Consider the following 21,367-nt stretch of genomic DNA (forward strand, 5'->3'; position numbering starts at 1 on the left):
CCCTCACAGGGACCCTTTGCTGAGGGGACCCAGGCAGCCCTGGGGGTCTGAGCCCCTCCCCGGGGCCTGGAGGTCTGAGCCCCTCACAGGAACCCTTGGCTGAGGGGTCCAGGCAGCCCTGGGGGTCTGAGCCCCTCACAGAGACCCTTTGCTGAGGGGGCCCAGGCAGGCCTGGAGGTCTGAGCCCCTCCCCAGGACCCGAGGGTCTGAGCCCCTCACAGGGAGAGTCAGCTGAGGGGGCCCAGGCGGCCCTGAGGGTCTGAGCCCCTCATGGGGACCTGGGGGTCTGAGTCCCTCACAGGGACCCTTTGCTGAGGGGACCCAGGCAGCCCTGGGGGTCTGAGCCCCTCCCCGGGGCCTGGAGGTCTGAGCCCCTCCCCAGGACCCGAGGGTCTGAGCCCCTCACAGAGACCCTTTGCTGAGGGGGCCCAGGCGGCCCTGAGGGTCTGAGCCCCTCATGGGGACCTGGGGGTCTGAGCCCCTCCCCAGGACCCGAGGGTCTGAGCCCCTCACAGAGACCCTTTGCTGAGGGGGCCCAGGCGGCCCTGAGGGTCTGAGCCCCTCATGGGGACCTGGGGGTCTGAGCCCCTCCCCAGGACCCGAGGGTCTGAGCCCCTCACAGAGACCCTTTGCTGAGGGGGCCCAGGCGGCCCTGAGGGTCTGAGCCCCTCATGGGGACCTGGGGGTCTGAGCCCCTCCCCAGGACCCGAGGGTCTGAGCCCCTCACAGAGACCCTTTGCTGAGGGGGCCCAGGCGGCCCTGAGGGTCTGAGCCCCTCATGGGGACCTGGGGGTCTGAGCCCCTCCCCAGGACCCGAGGGTCTGAGCCCCTCACAGAGACCCTTTGCTGAGGGGGCCCAGGCGGCCCTGAGGGTCTGAGCCCCTCATGGGGACCTGGGGGTCTGAGCCCCTCCCCAGGACCCGAGGGTCTGAGCCCCTCACAGAGACCCTTTGCTGAGGGGGCCCAGGCGGCCCTGAGGGTCTGAGCCCCTCATGGGGACCTGGGGGTCTGAGCCCCTCCCCAGGACCCGAGGGTCTGAGCCCCTCACAGAGACCCTTTGCTGAGGGGGCCCAGGCGGCCCTGAGGGTCTGAGCCCCTCATGGGGACCTGGGGGTCTGAGCCCCTCCCCAGGACCCGAGGGTCTGAGCCCCTCACAGAGACCCTTTGCTGAGGGGGCCCAGGCGGCCCTGAGGGTCTGAGCCCCTCATGGGGACCTGGGGGTCTGAGCCCCTCCCCAGGACCCGAGGGTCTGAGCCCCTCACAGAGACCCTTTGCTGAGGGGGCCCAGGCGGCCCTGAGGGTCTGAGCCCCTCATGGGGACCTGGGGGTCTGAGCCCCTCCCCAGGACCCGAGGGTCTGAGCCCCTCACAGAGACCCTTTGCTGAGGGGGCCCAGGCGGCCCTGAGGGTCTGAGCCCCTCATGGGGACCTGGGGGTCTGAGCCCCTCCCCAGGACCCGAGGGTCTGAGCCCCTCACAGAGACCCTTTGCTGAGGGGGCCCAGGCGGCCCTGAGGGTCTGAGCCCCTCATGGGGACCTGGGGGTCTGAGCCCCTCCCCAGGACCCGAGGGTCTGAGCCCCTCACAGAGACCCTTTGCTGAGGGGGCCCAGGCGGCCCTGAGGGTCTGAGCCCCTCATGGGGACCTGGGGGTCTGAGCCCCTCCCCAGGACCCGAGGGTCTGAGCCCCTCACAGAGACCCTTTGCTGAGGGGGCCCAGGCGGCCCTGAGGGTCTGAGCCCCTCATGGGGACCTGGGGGTCTGAGCCCCTCCCCAGGACCCGAGGGTCTGAGCCCCTCACAGAGACCCTTTGCTGAGGGGGCCCAGGCGGCCCTGAGGGTCTGAGCCCCTCATGGGGACCTGGGGGTCTGAGCCCCTCCCCAGGACCCGAGGGTCTGAGCCCCTCACAGAGACCCTTTGCTGAGGGGGCCCAGGCGGCCCTGAGGGTCTGAGCCCCTCATGGGGACCTGGGGGTCTGAGCCCCTCCCCAGGACCCGAGGGTCTGAGCCCCTCACAGAGACCCTTTGCTGAGGGGGCCCAGGCGGCCCTGAGGGTCTGAGCCCCTCATGGGGACCTGGGGGTCTGAGCCCCTCCCCAGGACCCGAGGGTCTGAGCCCCTCACAGAGACCCTTTGCTGAGGGGGCCCAGGCGGCCCTGAGGGTCTGAGCCCCTCATGGGGACCTGGGGGTCTGAGCCCCTCCCCAGGACCCGAGGGTCTGAGCCCCTCACAGAGACCCTTTGCTGAGGGGGCCCAGGCGGCCCTGAGGGTCTGAGCCCCTCATGGGGACCTGGGGGTCTGAGCCCCTCCCCAGGACCCGAGGGTCTGAGCCCCTCACAGAGACCCTTTGCTGAGGGGGCCCAGGCGGCCCTGAGGGTCTGAGCCCCTCATGGGGACCTGGGGGTCTGAGCCCCTCCCCAGGACCCGAGGGTCTGAGCCCCTCACAGAGACCCTTTGCTGAGGGGGCCCAGGCGGCCCTGAGGGTCTGAGCCCCTCATGGGGACCTGGGGGTCTGAGCCCCTCCCCAGGACCCGAGGGTCTGAGCCCCTCACAGAGACCCTTTGCTGAGGGGGCCCAGGCGGCCCTGAGGGTCTGAGCCCCTCATGGGGACCTGGGGGTCTGAGCCCCTCCCCAGGACCCGAGGGTCTGAGCCCCTCACAGAGACCCTTTGCTGAGGGGGCCCAGGCGGCCCTGAGGGTCTGAGCCCCTCATGGGGACCTGGGGGTCTGAGCCCCTCCCCAGGACCCGAGGGTCTGAGCCCCTCACAGAGACCCTTTGCTGAGGGGGCCCAGGCGGCCCTGAGGGTCTGAGCCCCTCATGGGGACCTGGGGGTCTGAGCCCCTCCCCAGGACCCGAGGGTCTGAGCCCCTCACAGAGACCCTTTGCTGAGGGGGCCCAGGCGGCCCTGAGGGTCTGAGCCCCTCATGGGGACCTGGGGGTCTGAGCCCCTCCCCAGGACCCGAGGGTCTGAGCCCCTCACAGAGACCCTTTGCTGAGGGGGCCCAGGCGGCCCTGAGGGTCTGAGCCCCTCATGGGGACCTGGGGGTCTGAGCCCCTCCCCAGGACCCGAGGGTCTGAGCCCCTCACAGAGACCCTTTGCTGAGGGGGCCCAGGCGGCCCTGAGGGTCTGAGCCCCTCATGGGGACCTGGGGGTCTGAGCCCCTCCCCAGGACCCGAGGGTCTGAGCCCCTCACAGAGACCCTTTGCTGAGGGGGCCCAGGCGGCCCTGAGGGTCTGAGCCCCTCATGGGGACCTGGGGGTCTGAGCCCCTCCCCAGGACCCGAGGGTCTGAGCCCCTCACAGAGACCCTTTGCTGAGGGGGCCCAGGCGGCCCTGAGGGTCTGAGCCCCTCATGGGGACCTGGGGGTCTGAGCCCCTCCCCAGGACCCGAGGGTCTGAGCCCCTCACAGAGACCCTTTGCTGAGGGGGCCCAGGCGGCCCTGAGGGTCTGAGCCCCTCATGGGGACCTGGGGGTCTGAGCCCCTCCCCAGGACCCGAGGGTCTGAGCCCCTCACAGAGACCCTTTGCTGAGGGGGCCCAGGCGGCCCTGAGGGTCTGAGCCCCTCATGGGGACCTGGGGGTCTGAGCCCCTCCCCAGGACCCGAGGGTCTGAGCCCCTCACAGAGACCCTTTGCTGAGGGGGCCCAGGCGGCCCTGAGGGTCTGAGCCCCTCATGGGGACCTGGGGGTCTGAGCCCCTCCCCAGGACCCGAGGGTCTGAGCCCCTCACAGAGACCCTTTGCTGAGGGGGCCCAGGCGGCCCTGAGGGTCTGAGCCCCTCATGGGGACCTGGGGGTCTGAGCCCCTCCCCAGGACCCGAGGGTCTGAGCCCCTCACAGAGACCCTTTGCTGAGGGGGCCCAGGCGGCCCTGAGGGTCTGAGCCCCTCATGGGGACCTGGGGGTCTGAGCCCCTCCCCAGGACCCGAGGGTCTGAGCCCCTCACAGAGACCCTTTGCTGAGGGGGCCCAGGCGGCCCTGAGGGTCTGAGCCCCTCATGGGGACCTGGGGGTCTGAGCCCCTCCCCAGGACCCGAGGGTCTGAGCCCCTCACAGAGACCCTTTGCTGAGGGGGCCCAGGCGGCCCTGAGGGTCTGAGCCCCTCATGGGGACCTGGGGGTCTGAGCCCCTCCCCAGGACCCGAGGGTCTGAGCCCCTCACAGAGACCCTTTGCTGAGGGGGCCCAGGCGGCCCTGAGGGTCTGAGCCCCTCATGGGGACCTGGGGGTCTGAGCCCCTCCCCAGGACCCGAGGGTCTGAGCCCCTCACAGAGACCCTTTGCTGAGGGGGCCCAGGCGGCCCTGAGGGTCTGAGCCCCTCATGGGGACCTGGGGGTCTGAGCCCCTCCCCAGGACCCGAGGGTCTGAGCCCCTCACAGAGACCCTTTGCTGAGGGGGCCCAGGCGGCCCTGAGGGTCTGAGCCCCTCATGGGGACCTGGGGGTCTGAGCCCCTCCCCAGGACCCGAGGGTCTGAGCCCCTCACAGAGACCCTTTGCTGAGGGGGCCCAGGCGGCCCTGAGGGTCTGAGCCCCTCATGGGGACCTGGGGGTCTGAGCCCCTCCCCAGGACCCGAGGGTCTGAGCCCCTCACAGGGAGAGTCAGCTGAGGGGGCCCAGGCGGCCCTGAGGGTCTGAGCCCCTCATGGGGACCTGGGGGTCTGAGTCCCTCACAGGGACCCTTTGCTGAGAGGGTCCAGGCAGGCCTGGGAGTCTGAGCCCCTCATAGGGACCCTTGGCTGAGGGGGCCCAGGCAGCCCTGGGGGTCTGAGCCTCTCATAGGGACCCTTGGCTGAGGGGGCCCAGGCAGCCCTGGGGGTCTGAGCCCCTCACAGGGACCCTTGGCTGAGGAGGTCCAGGCAGCCCTGGGGGTCTGAGCCCTTCACAGGGTCCTGGGGGTCTGAGCCCCTCAACAGGGACCCTTTGCTGAGGGGGCCCTGGCGGCCTCAGGGCACTGAGGTGTTGGCCTGGGGACGATGATCCCACCACAGGAGCTCCTGTGTGAGGGGGGATGGCCCCCAGGCATCCTGGGGATGCTGAGCTCTCCCATTGCCCCTCAAGGTTCCTGTGTGTTGGGTCCCCCTCACTATGCTGTTTGGGGGTGGCTCTGAGATGTGCCCCCCTCCCCAGGCAGATAAGCCCAACCCCAGGTTGCTTGCTGAATTGGTTGGGTTTTGTGGGTACGGTGCGAGGTGGTGAAGTAGCAGCAGGGTGTTGGGGTAGGCATCCTTCAAGTATCCAAAAATAAAGCTCTGTGTGGTGAAGCACAAAGTAAATGAAGTAGATGGCAAAGCCACACCTGTCTGAGCTTCACCTCTGTAGATATTTAGCCACGTGGGTAAGGTGGTGCAGACCAGTTGGTTGGTTAAACTGGTCCAGTTATGCAGTAGCATGTAGTCTTGTACTGGGCTTATCTGTGGTTTGGACCTTGCTGATTTCTGCAGTGACCTTGAGCAAGTGGTTCTAGTTCCTGCTGCTGCATCATTGCTCTCTGCAAAGTGAGCAGTGTCAATCAGTGCAGCCAGTTAGCAGGGGCTAATTAGTGCTTTGTAGATAATTGTTTCCAGGAAAAAGGTGGCTGGGTGGTCCCAGCAGTTTTGGATACTGTGGTGGAGATGCTGTGCTCCTGTTCCAGTGCTGCAAATAATTCAGTTTATTTAAGGAGCCTGCTGCCTGTTGGAGCAGAACCTCTGTCCTGTGTGGTCTCTGTGCTGGGAAACCACCAATGGACCTTTGGAGTTTGGAGATGCTAAGTGTTTCCTTGCCCTTGGATAGTGCTAAACTTTGTTGTGTTACTGTAGCTGGGCTGGGTTGTTAGAAAGTGTCACAGAACTTAAAAAGGTGGGCGTGGTGGCTTCATAAGGAACTGGGCTGTCAGGAACTGTCCCAAACCTTAGAAAGGTGGGAGTGGCAGCTTCATCATTAACCTGCTAAAAATAGGATATGGGATTATAATCCTAATCCAGGAGACCTGTCTTGGGGCTCCAGGGAAACTGTCCTTTAATCTTCTTTTCTACTTTGCAAGGGGGCTTTGCCTTCTCTGTAAAGCCTCTCTGCTAATCAGCATTAATTTAGTTTAACTCTTTTGATATCTGTCCTTTGCTTTGCTGGTTGTGTTGCCACTTCCCAGTTAAAATTAAAGATGAGTTTAGCAGACAGGAGCAATCCAAGAAACATTCCTTGCTTTAAATGACAATCTCCTTTGGTGACTACCTCCTCTTTGTGCAGCCTAGCAGGATCTACGTGCCTGTTTGTCCTAGGTGCCAGGTGTGGCACCTCTCCAGATATGAGGATCTTTACTAAGTAGCCATGCTGCCCTTGCTGAGCAGCTCCATCCCGCTGTGCTTCTGGTGATAAGGTGGTTAGATGGGATCCAAAACCATTTTAGGAGTAATCCAATGGAGGCAAGTGAACACCTGTGCTAGATATTTGCAGTTTGGCTGCTCTTAAAATGCCAAAATCAGAGCAAATGGAGAAAAAATTGGTTTTTATTTAAAATAAATAGGTAAATGTAGTGTTACTGTTACAAACAGCTGGAAAATGTGACTTGCAGGTGCCGTACTGGGCTGGGAACCAAACAGGAGATTAAAAAAGCCCTGCATCCACCCGGCCTGGTTTCTCAGGCTTTCTTGGCACTTTTCTTGTGGCTTCTGAGGGCTTCAGGTTGCTGGAGGCAGAGGAGCTGTGCTTGATGGGGAGGCACAGAAGGCCAGTGAGGGCAGCACTACCTGGTGTGCAAAGCAGCTCGTTGTTTGGAATAATTCCTTGAGGTCAGGGCATGTGGTTAAACCACATCTGATGGTGGAGGTGAAGGCACCTGCTCTCACGTCTGCGCTGCTCAAGTCTGGAGGCAGGGATCATCTCCTCTCTTCACCCTCTCAGGACATTTTCATCCTTCTCTCCAGCCCTGAGCAGCTGTTTCCAATAGCCTGCACTGTTCTGGGTGCCTTATGAAGATGTTCCGTGGGAGCTGGTATTGCTCTGTGCTGGCACAGATTCCCAGTTTCCCAGCCAGGTGTTTGCCATCCCAGCCCCCTCATCTGGCATTGCAAATGGCTTCCCCCCCCCTCTAAATTAAGTCTTGTTTTCCTCTACAGATTCCTAGCTAAAGAGAAGGGATACTTTTGGAAGGAGGCAAGAGGAAGCACCTGCAAGGCTCTTGGTTTATTTTTAGCCTGTTTTCCAAAGAAGTGAGACCTGTCATGACAACTCCTGTGTCTTTTCTCACTTTAGTTCTGAATATTTCTGTGGAGACAAAAAAAAGTCAGTAAGGTAAAGGAGAGTGTCTTCCTCTCCCCCACACACCCCACCAGTCCTCTTTCAGGCAGAAAAGCACCCCCAGCACTGGGGTGGCATTGACCCTGCGAGCTGGGACACACTGTTTGGGTCTGTGTGGTCAAGACAATGAGTTTTCCTGCTGCCTTTGTGGAATAACCTGATTGCTGAAGTAAGATGAAGCACTGGCTGGAGATAGCAACCGTTCACATTTCAGTCCAAAAGCAGAGGAGCATTGTCTGCAGAAGATGAAATCCTGTCTAAAACAAAGACAGGGGTTTTTCTAGAAGAGCTGCCTCCACCACACAGCTGTTGGGTGTGTAATGTGAGTGTAGCAGCTTCACAGGCTGGGTTTTATGCCCCATGTCATCTGAAAGCCCATCCATTCTTGCTGTCTGTGAGCACCACTGCTTTGATCACCAGCTGAGGACATGCTGTGTCTGAGAAGGAAGGTGTGTGGAGACCATCCCAGGCCCTCTCCAACAGTTTTGCGAGCACTCCCCAGCCCCTTAGTGGCATTTTGACTCCAGCTTTACCAGCCAGGAGAGCAGGGAGCGAAGAAGGAACCACGAGAGGAGATTAAAGAGCAGCGAGCTGTTTTCATTGGCCATCTTAAAATTACAGCTTGGTAATTAAGGCTTTAGGCAGCTCACAAATAGCCCAGCTTTCTGCCAGCTCGCTCATATTGCCGGCCTGTCGCTGCCGTGAAGAGCTGGACTTGATTCCTTGGCTGAAAGGGAGTAAAAGCAAAAGGTAAGGATGCATGGGAGTCTTCTCCCAGCCACCATTCCTCTTACCTCTTCCCCGTTTGTCTGGGGTTGAGTGAAATTATTGTCGGTGATTTGGGCAGTTTGAAATTCCCCTTTTACTATTGGTGCCTGCAAATGGAATTTCGGGGGGGAAATAGAGGAAAGCTCTTGACCCTCTATCTGGGTTGTGAGCATCCTGGCTGGGAGCTGCAGGCAGGGGCTGGGACTTCTGCATCCGGAGCAGTTCTTATTGGTACAGCTGGATCACTGTGGAGGGGAAGCAGTGAAATGCCCGGACAGAATCCGTGCTGGCATCCTCGTGTCACCTGTGGGGGTTTTTGGTGGTGGCTGAGGAAGCTGGAGCACAATGAAGGAGCATCGTTCAGGAGGAGCTGTGTGCTGGGGTAGATGGAGGGCAGCAGACCTTCTCCAGCTTCTCTTCTGGAATGTTTTGCAAGCCATGGCCAAGGCTCACCAGTGCTCTCCCACTATTGATGTGGGAGAGAGAGGAGTTGACTGGGGGAGAAGAGAGGGGAAAATGCTTTGGAAAACTTGGCAAGGGCCCCTCTGCTTCCTGGCTGCAAGCACTGAATAGCATTTTGCTGGTGAGGAGGTGCAGGAGGGTGTTCTTTCCTCTTTTGGTATTGAGCATTTAGGCAAAAACCTGTGATCTGTGGAAATTAGCAGGGTAGGACAGGTCCTTATCCAAAAGGACTTCCTAAAAGTTTGTTCAGCCTGGTGTTTTTTGGATGATGGAGCCTAATCCAGCAATGTGGCCATGCAGATATGATGTGACCAGTCCTCTGAGGTCCCCAGAGAATGGCTGATCTGGTGGGTTTGTTGGGCTCCAGCACCTGGGGGACAGAGCAGAAAAGAAGGAGACAGTTTCCTTCTGGATGGTGATTGAACGTGGGTGTTTTTATGCTGCTGCTGCCGTCTGGTTAGGCTGTGTATCAATACTCTGTCCCTTCTTACAGACAAGTACAAAGCACCTCAGGGAACAGAGGGAAAACTGGTGTGATTTGCAGCTGTAGTGCTGCCTGGTCAGGGTCTGCGTGATGGTGGAGCTGTGCAGGAGGGATTTAGGGATAAGGAGGTTCCCAGCTCACCCAAGCTGGGGTCAGGGAGGCAGCATGGCTGGATTAGGCGGCTGCACAATCCATGGCTGGTTTTGTAAGAGACAGCATTTGGCTTAAGGCTGTTGGAAAAGTGGTTTGTAAGGTCAGGGTGACATTGCTATGATCTAATTTAAAATGGAAAGGCATTATGCTGTCTCTTGGCTGGTGGCTCCTGTCCCCACACCCTCACCCAAGCTGGGGTCAGGGAGGCAGCATGGCTGGATTAGGCGGCTGCACAATCCATGGCTGGTTTTGTAAGAGACAGCATTTGGCTTAAGGCTGTTGGAAAAGTGGTTTGTAAGGTCAGGGTGACATTGCTATGATCTAATTTAAAATGGAAAGGCATTACGCTGTCTCTTGGCTGGTGGCTCCTGTGGCCACACCCAGCCAATGAGGTAAAAAAAAATATGCATTTCCAGGGGCTTTACTGCCTGTGGAAAGTAATTGTTTTTACGTAGGAAAAAGAGGCTTGTTTGGTTTGTCCTACTCTCCCCATCACCTCTGTTTTAGAAGCTGCTGAGTTGCTGATGATGGATGAGGGTCTTGGGTGGTACCCCCTATGCTGTCATACAGGATTTGCTTCTTTATTGATATGTTAATAACCAACCTTTCTTTTTCCTCAGAGAGGCAGGCACATAAAAACACTATTTATTTTTTTTTTTAGTTTCTGGCTCTAGAAAAAACTGCAGAAAAGCCTGAGTGGCTCCAAGCTGCCTTTTTTTTTACTGTACCAGGAACTGAACCCTTCTCTCTTGCCACAAGAACTGGAGTTAGTGCTCTAGGAAAGATGGAAATAAACCCCAAAGTGTGTTGGGGTCCCAGATCTATCCCCTGTGTTCAGATCATTGTTGCCAGGCTTTGGGGGTTTAGTGTTGGAGGACACTGGGTCTAGATTTCAGTACGTTGTCTGCTTGTGGCAGAGGCTTTGCCTGTGGATATTCATCCGTGGAGTGATAGGAAACATTTGACTGTCCATTACAGCTCACAGTGTGTAGTTGTTGGGATGTAAACAGGCAGCATGAGACATGTGGTGATCTCATGGGCATCCCATCCCTCACTCAGAGCTGCATACCTGTAATTCTGGCTGATTTCTGCCCTTTTTTCTTGCCAGCATCTCCTGCAAATGCTCCTTGAGGCCTCTCCCTGTGAGAGGGAAGTGGCTGTGACTCCACCTCTCTAAGTAAAGACGAAGATGAAGCCCAGTGAGTGTGGATGTCCTGTGGTGTTTCCAGATGCCACCAGGCACAAACAGCATTTTCCTCCTGTTAGAGAAAGTCTTCCCTAGGATTTGAGTCTCAGAGGGACACAATTCTGGTGGCAGAGGACAGAGCTGGCTTGAATTATCCCACTTCAGTGGCAGCTGGAGCCCAGTTTCCTCCTCCTCTGGGTTATGACCTGTGAGTTTAAGCTCAGTCTCTGCTGCAGTGATACATGTCCTTTGTTTGTCTGAGGGTGAAGCTGTTCTGCTGCTCTGCTGGTGGCCTCCCTTGTCTGCTTTCCAAAGCAGCATCTGACTCCCCAGGGCTTCCAGCCTCAGCAGAAGAGAGGTGGCAGCTCTGCAGCCAGTTGGTGGCTAATTTAATAGTTCTTTGACTTTCCCTGTCTTTTTGGTGCACTCTGTTACTTCCTATCAGCTCTAGGCTTGTAATTTCTCATCATTTCAGATTTCTCTGCAGAAACTGGTATCTGAGGGTAAAGGTTAGGTGCTGTTTTGTAGGTTCCAGCATCCCTGGGAATCCATAGCTGTGTTTTTTTCTGGGTGTTTCTAGCCAAACATGTATATTTCTGTCTCCCTAGCCATGCAGGGACCGAGACCTGTGGTTCTGAGTGGCCCATCAGGTGCAGGGAAGAGCACTTTGTTAAAGAAACTGCTCAAAGATTATGAGAACGTCTTTGGCTTCAGCGTTTCCCGTAAGTATCCGTATGTCTCTGAGGTGGGCTATGGAGGAGTTCAGGGCCACTAGCCCAGAGCCTGCCTCTGTAGCTGTATTCATGCCTCAAATAACAGGTATCCCTGCCTTGTCTGCATCCTGGTCTGCCTGTGGGCTCTTTGAGGTGTCTAAAGAAGTGAGGACTCCTTTTACCACTGCTATTGAGCAGCAGCTTTGCCTAGATTCTTCCCAGCACCTACGTTTTCTCCTCCTCCTATGGCTCTGGGGGTATGTTGTTTTTTTGTATGTCAGTCTCTTAGTGCTGGCCAAGGATTCTTTTTTCTACCTGGGATGGTTCCCTGTAATGTGAAAATACCCACTGGCTGGCCAGCTTGGTACACTCCCACCTGCCTGTGGGCTGCAGGCAGTGCTGAACTCCTGCATCCACAACAGAGTAAGTGCAGGGAGTTTTCTTCAGGTAGCTTGCCTGTTACAGTACTGATTTTGCTTCCTTCTTTATGAGGGACACCTTAAAAGTTACCCTCAGAGTCTGGGCTGTGCCTACAGCTCATTTGCCTGATTTTCCTTGGAGTTCTGCAAGGTGTTTGTAAGTACATTACCAAAATGTTTTGAGTTTTTTTACTGTCCTAAAGCTTTGAATACCACAAGTGCAATCCTAGCTTTGAGAGCTGTGAGATCTGCATTTGTCCTATAGGAAAGGGCAAATACTGGATGTTTAAAAACTGAATGTCACTGGAGATGAAAATATCTTAAAATTATCTTTCCTTTTCTGTGTTCCATTCTGTGCTCTTGATTGAACTGAATTTCTCATCTCACTCCAGACTAAATGTCATTTTCCCCAAGGTTGCCTCCTTGTAGATATTTTTTCCCTAAATCTCCACAGGCCACTTAGGCTATGGCAGTTGGTGCTTTAGGAAAACTTAAAGGTCATCAGACCTTAATTGCATTAAGGTAACTCCTGCTGGTCATAAATAAAATAGTGAGTGTTCTCTTCCCTGATGACCATCAGCTCCTTTTTGGTTTGCAGAACATGAGCTTAAAATAATAATAGTTTAGATGATTTTCAACAGGTTCAAAGGCTGTCTGATTTATTCACCTCTCTTGTGCAGGAGTTTGCCTTTCTTCATTAAATCTGGCTATTTTAAGCACCTGTGTAGGTGCTGCATGATCTTTGAAAATGAAGTAAACTCAGGGCACAGCTAATTCCCCTGAACTGAGGCACAGGTCTGAGTAACATGTCTAGGATTACACAGGAAGGCTGTAGAAGAGCTGAAAACAGCCCAGCCTGGTAAGTCCCACACTGACCACTCAGCCGCCAACAATCTTAATAGATTGTTTTTTAGATTATCACAGATTCTTCAGTCCTGCCATGTTGCTGTGTGCTACAGCAGCTGATTCCAAAAGCTGTGATCATTTAAATAGAGGATCATCTTACTATGTGATTGGGTTAATCTGTGTGTGTGTTTTGTTTCTTTGATACTCTTACTTCCTACAGAATTTACAATTTACATATTTTTTTTTTTTCCTACAGATACCACGAGGCAGCCAAGACCTGGAGAAGTAAATGGCAAAGGTGAGTGTGTTGCTGCTGGGCCTGACTCAGCAAGCAATTCCTCTGAAAAATGTGAAGTGTTTTAGGTGAGGTGCATGCACAAAGCCCCACTGGTGGGTAAGTTAGTCCTACATTTCTGTTTATAGGGTGTATTTCCTTAGGCAGGAGGAGCAGACATTCAGTAATTATATATTTGTATGTGTGGTTAAGTGTGTAGACACACACTTCAGTTCTTTATCTTGGTGGTAATGAGACCATATCCACTTACTGCTGCTCCATTCATTGGAGAGAAGATACCAAAGAGGGATGGGCTTGGCAGAACAAACCCTCATTTAATTACACGGTGAAATGTTAACAGAGCCAAAGCTGCCAGTTTTCTTCTAGGCTATCTCTGTAAGTCACTGGTTGAGGTTTTCAAATCAGGGCTCTTGGTTTAAGCACCCTGGTCCATACCTGAGCATCAAGTGGCTTGATTTTTGGAAGTGTCAGGCAGCTCTGGTGAGAGAACCTCAAACACATGCTGCTTTATGAAATCTCTCTCTCTGTAGTAAGAGCTGCTGGCCAGCTGCTTTTCTATTTTCTGGTTTGTTTACATATTTCAGGATCAAATTAGGTTTGAAGTGAAAGGGAGGAATTTTAACAAAAGATAAACATTTCTTTTTAGTCCATTTGATTGTGATGTTCCCTTTTATTTCCTTTGTTCTCTCTTGTTCCATCCCAGTCTTTAATCATAAACACTTTCAAATGAAGGGCCTTGTCAGTCCTGCTATAATGTGTTCCACACCTGTGTGGAATTTCCTACAGCACCAGAAAGGGGAAAGGGTATGCAAAAGGGGCTGCAGCAGCATTTTTGGCCCCACAGAAAGCTCCAGAATGTTCTGAGCAGGTGTTTGGGCAGTTGGTGTGGGCAGGGATGCTGGACACAGGTACCTGCCGTCTCTCCAACCTGGATTTCAAGTTGCTTCTCCCCTCATTACCCATGAGTGTTATTTTGCCCATGACCTTCACCTTCAAAGCTATTCATTTCTGGCTACTTTTCCTGTTTTTCTTATCCAGACTACCACTTTGTGACCAGAGAGGAAATGCAGAAAGAAATTGATGCTGGTGAATTCATCGAGCACGCAGAATTCTCCGGAAATATGTACGGGACGAGGTAAGCAGCTGATCCCAGGTGCTGCTGGGAGCTGAGATGGTAGAGAAGGAAAAAACACTTTAACTTAGCAACACTCCTTTTCCCCTAAACATGCAGATTTTCGCCGGAAGCAAAGACTTTTATTTTGTTAGCAGGGTCCTTGTCAGCTTTATTAAGATGGCAAAATTGACTCTCATCATAATTAAATCATCCTTGCATTTGGAGATTCTGTGTAGCCTCCAGTGTTTGAGGGCTGCTCGAGCAGTTCAAATGCTCAGCACTTTTCTTGCACAGGGGTGATTTTCACAGACTATTTGCCCTCCTTAATATTTTCCAGATGCTCACAGAGAGTAGTTGGCAGAATGGAGATTTACTCTCATTATCCCTTTGTCACCTAATGGTCTGAACACAATGAATTTAGGGGTATAAGCAATTATCTCTACTGGCTGTTGTGAAACAAGTTAACGTGCTGCTCTGGTACAGTGGCTGCTTATGAATAGATAAATTGTGTGGCATCTCTTGACTGGGTTTAAAGAGTTAGGTGGATTTTAAAATAACATTGTCCTCAGTGTTGAAGCTGATGATTGATAAAACATTGAGCTGCCATGTTAATTAGAAGTCAGATACGTAATTATTTTGAGAAAATTGTGGCATTATAGTAAATGACCTGCCAAGAATGAAAGTTAAGTGTTCCTTGAGATATTTAATTAGTTGCATGAAATAAAATTGCCTGAAATGTTTTTCAGGAAAACTTGCATGTCTTAAGGAGCTGAATGTGCTTTTTTGAGGAATTTTTGGAGGTGGCAAAGTTGCCTTCTGAGGATGGTGTCCTTGTGGGAGGTGCCATCATAAAACCCCTGGGCTGAACGTGTTGTAGGTGCACAGCTCTGAAAGAATGGTCAGTGGCTTTGCATTTCAGTAACACAGTTGTTTTAATGCAACATGCAAAGGTGTCACTGCTGTCACCACAGCCAAGGGCAGTCTTGCAGGAGTCTGGCCATGCTCCCTCTGAGACTGATGCAGGAGCATAATCCCCTGCCCTGGTCTTGATACTTTCAGTGTCACTGGAAGTTGACTAGACAAGCGAAACCTGACAGCCCATCTCCCAAATACCCAGCCCTGAGAAGAGACTGAGTTCAAGCTCCTAATTCCTTGGCTTCACCCTGTGTAGGACAGGCTTCTTTCCTTCACATGCATCCTCCTTAATCCAGCCTGGAGGAGACAGCTGTCCTCTGATGCCTAATATGTAGGTGGAATTGATTTTTGTGCCTTTTCTTCAGGGTGGGTGCTGAGAAGACATTTCTTCTCAGCCAATTTCATAGAATCATAGAATGCTTTGAGTTGGAAGGGACCTAGAAGATCATCTAGTTCTAACGCCCCTGCAAGGGCAGGGACACCTCCCACCAGACCAGGTTGCCCAAAGCCCTGTCCAACCTGGTCTTGAACACCTCCAGGGAGGGGGCAGATTTCCTTGAAATTTGCAGGAATTTGATACTTCAAGTTAAACAACGTACTTGAGTTTTTTTCTGAGGTGCTTTTGTATCTCGCTCTCAGTTTCATCTCTGGTCCCTTCTGCATCTTCACGCTGCCTGTGTTGTGGGCCTGCAGGGGTGAGAGGCTGAAACTAACCCAGACCATCTCAACAATAAATACCTGAAATAAGTACAGAAACTCCAGACTTGCATGTTCTCTACAAATACTTAGTGTTATTTCTAAGCAAAATGTGTGACAATGGAGAGTCCCTCATGCTTATCATAATAGTTGAAGTTTTCAGTAGTCCTTTCTGCTTCTTAAATTTCACCAGCTAATAATAACTATAAACTAATTGCTTAATTTAACAGCCTTGAAAGTCCCCTGTCTGCCAGATTCCACTGAATTCTGCCCACAGAAACCAGAATTTATTTGAAGCCACCTTAAATTAGAGACTGAAGTTACAGCACAGGCACCTTAATATCTGCTCTTAATCTCTTCTGCCACGTTGTGACAGAAGGAAATGGCATCAAGCTGTGCCAGAGGAGATTTAGATTTGATAATAGCAAAAATTTATTCATTGAGAGGGTTGTCAAGCATTGGAAAAGGCTGCCCAGGGCAGTGGTGGAGTCACCATCCTTGGAGGTATTTAAAAGCTGTGTAGGTGTAGTGCTGAGGGACATGGGTTAATGGTGGCCTTGGCAGGGCTGGGTTAGCAGTTGGACTTGATGATTTTAAAGGTCTTTTCCAACCTCAATGATTCTATGGTTGTACACCTGAAGTTCCACCTTGGAGCTTCTGGCAGGGCTTTTCTCTGTGTTGTCTGCTGGGCCATGGAGCCCTGGCTTGAAGGAGAACCTGTGCCCAGCACTGTGCAAATACCAGCTGAAAAGCCCTCCAATAACAATAACCAGTCCAGATACCCGCAGTGCACCAGGAGAGAGTTGGCATTGGTACTTTTCAAGGGAGAATTATAGATGTTCAGGAACAACCTTGAGGCAATTCCCCCGTGTTGGGGAAGAGATGCCATCTCTAACACCATACCAGAGCCACCATTTAAAAATGTTTCCTTAATTGTGCATCTTGCTGCCCAGCCAGGAGCCTCCATGTCCATCAGGCATCCTTCAGAAGAGTGCATGGGGATGGAAATCAGTGGATCTCTGGAGAAGGAAAGTTTCTGTCATTTCTGCTCTTTGATGAAGTTGCTCCTGCGTTTGTGGAAGGCAGGAGCTTTATGGGCTGTACCTGACCACACTGCTCGTGGGATTATCCATTCCTATGCCTTCCATCGTGATTTTCCCATCCTCTCTAGCAGGAGACAGCAGGTACCTCCAGGGGCCCAGAGAACACCTGGGGAAAGATAGACTGTTTAGGAGGAGCAGAGCAGGCTCTCTCTTCTCCCCTGCCACCATTTGGGCAGAGGGGAGCTCTGTAAGGTGAAGAGCAGCTGCTGGAGTGGGGCACACCAAACCCCCACTGCTATGGCTGGGTTCTCTGACCCCTTCCCTCTCTCCTCTGTCCCCAGTAAAGGTGCAGTGCAGGCTGTCCAGGCCCAGAACCAGATCTGTGTCCTTGACATTGACATCCAGGGTGTGAAGAACATCAAGAAGACAGACCTGAACCCCATCTACATCTCGGTGCAGCCTCCCTCCATAGACATCTTGGTGAGCGACCGCCTTGCTTTGCCGTTAGGCAGTTAGAGGTAATCAGCGTCTTGCTCTGAAGCAATGAGGGTTCTCCTCTCCTTGATTCATCTGTATGTTTTTAAGGGTGGGGAGGATCTTTCTCAGCACTATCCAACTCCCCAACCTCTTGCTTCTGGGGATTAATCTTCCTGTTTCCTTGAGTCCCTCCTGTGCGGTTTCCACACCTCACTGTGTTTGCCTGCATTGGGTCACAGGCTATCTTGCAGCATGGGATTTAGATGCATTCATTGTACTTAACACTGGGGAGAGAAGGAGATTTTTGTGCTGAGACTTGCCTCCAGATTTTAAAGTTAAAGCAGGGGGTGTTGATTGTCTGTAGCACCACAGTTCCTGTACCACTCTGGTCTTATGGGGCCCTATGTAGTTAATGATCACAGTGTGCCTCTGGGAGAAGTGAAATCCCTGTCACGATTCAGAGGGATGAGGACATGTATATGGAACTTACTGAAGCCATACAAGGAGTCCCAGGTCTCCCCTCTTGCTCTCAGTAGATCAGGCAGTCTGTGTTTCTTTGAGTTTGTGGAGGAGGAAGTCAACAGCACTAGGTGCCAGAGCCCAGCAGAGGGATTTCATCTCCCAACAGTACCTGCAAAAGTAAAAAAAAAATACAGGGAGAGGGAAAATGAGACTGGGAAGCTGAGCTCTAGGTAGGAGATCCTCACCCAAACCCAGCTTGGGCACTGGTTTGTTCTGGGCTGGGAATGAGGCCCCTCACCCTTTGCAGAGTGTTCTTTGCTATGCCCCTGGTCTCTGGCTGTAGCAAATGGCAGGTGGGTGGGTGGCTTTGGTGTGTGGGATTTGGAACACACGTTTCTTTGACGTGTTTGTCGTTGGGTTTAGGAAAAAAGACTCCGTGACCGAAAGACTGAGACAGAAGAAAGTTTAACGAAGCGTTTGACTGCAGCCCGTATAGATTTGGAACTCAGTAAGTCCAGGGGCCTTCAAGTGATGTGCCATGGAGATGAGGGTGTGTGGGTGATTTAGGAGCTGGTTTTTGCACAACCATCTGACTCGTGTTCTCTGAGAAGGGCTTGGGCAGGAGCTGGGTTTGATCTAAGCACTGTACTGCATTGTTTCCCACTGCAGTTCCTTGAGAGGAGTTGGCAGAGAAGCACATTATCAATGGCTGAAATAATGATAAGATTAAAATACCACAGGAACTCAGATCACGCATGAGAGATGACACAAGGAAGGAACATTCTGTCCTCTTAACTCCTCTCTCCTCCTCTCTTTTCCTAGGTAAAGAGCCTGGCCTGTTTGACTTGGTCATTATTAATGATGATTTAGAAAAAGCGTATTCTGAATTGAAGGAAGCACTCCTGGAGGTGAGTCATTTGGGGCTTCTCTGCCTTGCTCTCTGGGCTTGTATGACTTCTAGGCTGAGCCCATGAGGGTCTCTCTCCAGGTAGCCACAGAAATGGGACCTCATGCCCACACGTGATCTATTTTGAGCTGCTGAGTGATGTAGTTGAGCACAGGTTGTGGATGGGTGACAATGGGTCAGTGGCCCACAAGTGGGAAACAGATCCAGCGCTGTGCTGGGTTAGGAGCAAAATAAACACACATCCCTGGACAGTATGGAAGAGCCTCTAAGTCAAACCTTGCCTTGTCCCTGAAGTCTTGTGTGTAAACTCTGGGCTTGGTCCTGTGATACTGTGTGGAGCTGGTCTGAGGAGATGCTTGTTCATGGTCTCCAGAGCTGTGGAACTATGAGTTGTTCCTGGAGTGGCAGTTGTGCAGAGCCATGTTGAGTCTCAAACATTCTCCGAGGGCTGGAGCAGCTCTGCTATGGAGACAGGCTGAGAGAGTTGGAGTTGTTCAACCTGGAGAAGAGAGAGCTCCAGGGAGACCTTGGAGCACCAATGATTTTCCTGATCTCCTTGCAGGAAATTAAGAAGACCCAAGAATCCAGGAAGTCCTGAGCTGCACCTTCTGGGGCGTTTTAACTTTGCACATCATTCCCGAAGAGCATCACACCATTTTATTCCGAGAGACATTCCCCTTAGGCTGATCCTCCTCCCAACTCACTGTAGGATGTTTCTATTAAAAGGAAAGAAAACAAAACCTGGTCACCCTTGTGTTTCTGTTGGCCACGCTCTCAGTGTGAGCTCTCCCAGGTTGGTACCTCAGGTAGATGTTTTGGGAGGGATGGCACAGCACGTACTGCCGACAGGCAGAGCTGTTCTTTGAGGCTCTAGAGGACCTGTCTGGGCAGGTGTGGCCCAAGTATGTACATTAGGATCCCACTTGAATATTTGTGGAGGTATGTGTTGTGCCCAGATAGTGCCATTTGATAAAGGGGGAGCTATTTAGACAGATATGACCCCCACTTTTACCTGCAGATGGATGAGTTCCCATGTTTACTGGCATCTGATGTCATAAGTGTTGGCATCCTCTTGCTCCCTCTGGTTCCTGTTTTCTTTTCAAGATCTGGCTACAGGTTCTCCAGGTGTGTCCCACCCTCTGTGCCTGCTGCCCTCAGCCTCTGAGGTGTTGTGGTGTGTCCCTGGGGCCGGGCAATGGGTCGGCACAGCTCAGCTGTTCTGACCACAGCCCTTGTGAGCAAATGTGTTAGTTTAATAAGCCAAGAGAAGAGAATGGTTGCAGGATGTGATAGATCCACTGCCTTTTTTTCAGGGGGAAAAATACTGACAACTTCTCCTCTCTGCCACCTTGGCAGCCACCTTGTAATTCTCATGTACTTGTTCCACTTGAATTTAGGAAGATTTTTAGATGCTCTTACACCTACGAGTTGAGGGAGAAAAGATTTCCTTTCCAAAGGATGCAGCCTTTCTGGATGACAGGCTTGAGGGCAGCAAGAAATCCTATTTCCTATGGAGGGTCAGTTTGATCCAGCCACTGTTCCTCATACCTGTCTCTGGCTTCAAATGTGGAGAGCTTTGCCTGAGAAGGGCTGGGAGGATGCTTTGCACTTCAGTTCCTCACCTTTCTTCAGCCCTAACCTTAATGTAACTTCTGAGCCTTCTGGTCCCTCCAGCAGGTCATATCCTGAGCCTCCTTGGAAAGGCTGATTCCTTACTGAGCCTCTGCACTCAAAGCACCCCAACCATCACCAGAAGTACCTCCAGGTAGTTAACCTGGTTTTGGGCTGCAAGGAATGAACAGTTGTTGTGAACAGATGTGACGGACAAGGTTGCTTGTCCCAGAGCCTGTTGTCTTGGAGGACACAGGTGTTTCATGCTTTTCTTATCCCATCTCTCCAGTTTACCCAGCAACTCTGCTCCAGCACACCCTCAGTCCCTCTCAATCCAGCTCCATCCTTATTTATCAAGCTCCATCTTCGATGTTGTGGACACCAGTAAGCAGAACCAGACCTTGGGCAACCCTTTTAGTACCTCACTTGGATTTAGAAAGGTGATTTTATTGGAACAGGTTGCCCAGAGAGGTGGCAGATGCCTCATTCCTGGACACATTCCAGGTCAGGTTGGACAGGGCTCTGAGAAACATCTAGTTGAAGATGTCCCTGTTTACTGCAGGGGGTTGGATTAGATGACCTCTAAATGTCCTTTCCAACTCAAACCATGCTATGATTCTGTGATTATTCTGATCGTTTGCCTCTGTTTGGGTGTGTTAAATGTATCTGTTGTAGGTTACACTGTGAAATCTGCTGTTATAAAGTTTCATGTTTTGAGGTTCTAGCTCTGGTTAAATGCTCCTCAAAAATTTTCTTGGGGTGCACCTGCTTCACACCTCTGGCTTTCCTCACCTGGATGGGTGGGCCAGGCTCTTCCTGTGCTGACGAGCGACGGACTGCGATTCTTTTATTATGTTAGTGTTTGGTTGTGTTTGGTTTTTTTCCTCCTCAATCGTTGGGTTTTATGCTTCGGGAGACACGTTTGCAATGGGGCAACGTCCCCTCTAGATGGCAGGAAAGCTCAGGGCGCCCGCGCTGCCGAGCAGCGAAACACCGAGGAGAGGGACACGGCGCTGGCCTCAGTCCGGTGGTCACCGGCCACCGCGTGGGACCTGCCGTGCTGTCACCAGGTGGAAATGCCGAGCTGCTGCCCGCCCAGCCCTGCCAGCACCCCGAGAACTTCACGGCAACCAGCCCCGAGCCCAGCCTCCGTGTGTCCCTCCGGGAGAGGTGAGTGGTACCCGGGAATGCAAAGGGATGATGCTTCAGCAGTACGGCAGCACTGCCAGCGCTTGGAAAAATGAAGGAGGGGTGGGGGAAGTCATTTAGATCACTCGCGTCCCTTTTCTCTGGTGGTAGCAGAGAGGAGAATCCTAAATCACCCACCCTGCATGGGGTGACCTGCTTTTGGTGTCTGTCACAGTGTCTGATGGAGCGCGGCAGCGAGCGCCCGGGTGCCCGGCGCTAACGCGAGGTGACAGGGTGGCTGCCAGGGTGATGGAGGGACTTGGAGCAGGTTGCTGGAGCTGGGCTGGTCACCAAGTGTGTGCTATGGCTGTTGTGCATCTCTTGTGAGTCGTTTTTGGGTGCTGTTGGCTGTGCCCCTCTCTTCT

At 53.1% G+C, this 21,367-nt stretch overlaps 1 protein-coding gene across 1 annotated transcript; it reads left to right on the forward strand.

Moving 5' to 3' along the window:
* Positions 1 to 10,926: 10,926 nt before the first annotated feature.
* Positions 10,927 to 18,932, forward strand: GUK1 (guanylate kinase 1). The gene is made up of 7 exons (XM_009994507.1): positions 10,927 to 11,038; positions 12,551 to 12,592; positions 13,628 to 13,724; positions 16,699 to 16,837; positions 17,720 to 17,804; positions 18,119 to 18,204; positions 18,766 to 18,932. The coding sequence occupies exons 1-7, from the start codon at positions 10,927 to 10,929 to the stop codon at positions 18,799 to 18,801; spliced, it is 597 nt and encodes a 198-aa protein (XP_009992809.1). The 3' UTR covers positions 18,802 to 18,932.
* Positions 18,933 to 21,367: the final 2,435 nt, after the last annotated feature.

This window comes from Chaetura pelagica, unplaced genomic scaffold, assembly GCF_000747805.2.
Source record: "Chaetura pelagica isolate M959 unplaced genomic scaffold, ChaPel_1.0 scaffold130, whole genome shotgun sequence".
In the NCBI taxonomy this organism is placed as follows: Eukaryota; Metazoa; Chordata; class Aves; order Apodiformes; family Apodidae; genus Chaetura; species Chaetura pelagica.

What these genes read in the sequence shown, in the direction of transcription:
- GUK1 (XM_009994507.1), top strand. Translation starts at nt 10,927, where the DNA reads ATGCAGGGACCGAGACCTGTGGTTCTGAGTGGCCCATCAGGTGCAGGG. An exon ending in GGAAATATGTACGGGACGAG is followed by an intron (nt 13,725 to 16,698) that starts GTAAGCAGCTGA and finishes CTCTGTCCCCAG; the next exon opens with TAAAGGTGCAGTGCAGGCTG. An exon ending in CCGTATAGATTTGGAACTCA is followed by an intron (nt 17,805 to 18,118) that starts GTAAGTCCAGGG and finishes CTCTTTTCCTAG; the next exon opens with GTAAAGAGCCTGGCCTGTTT.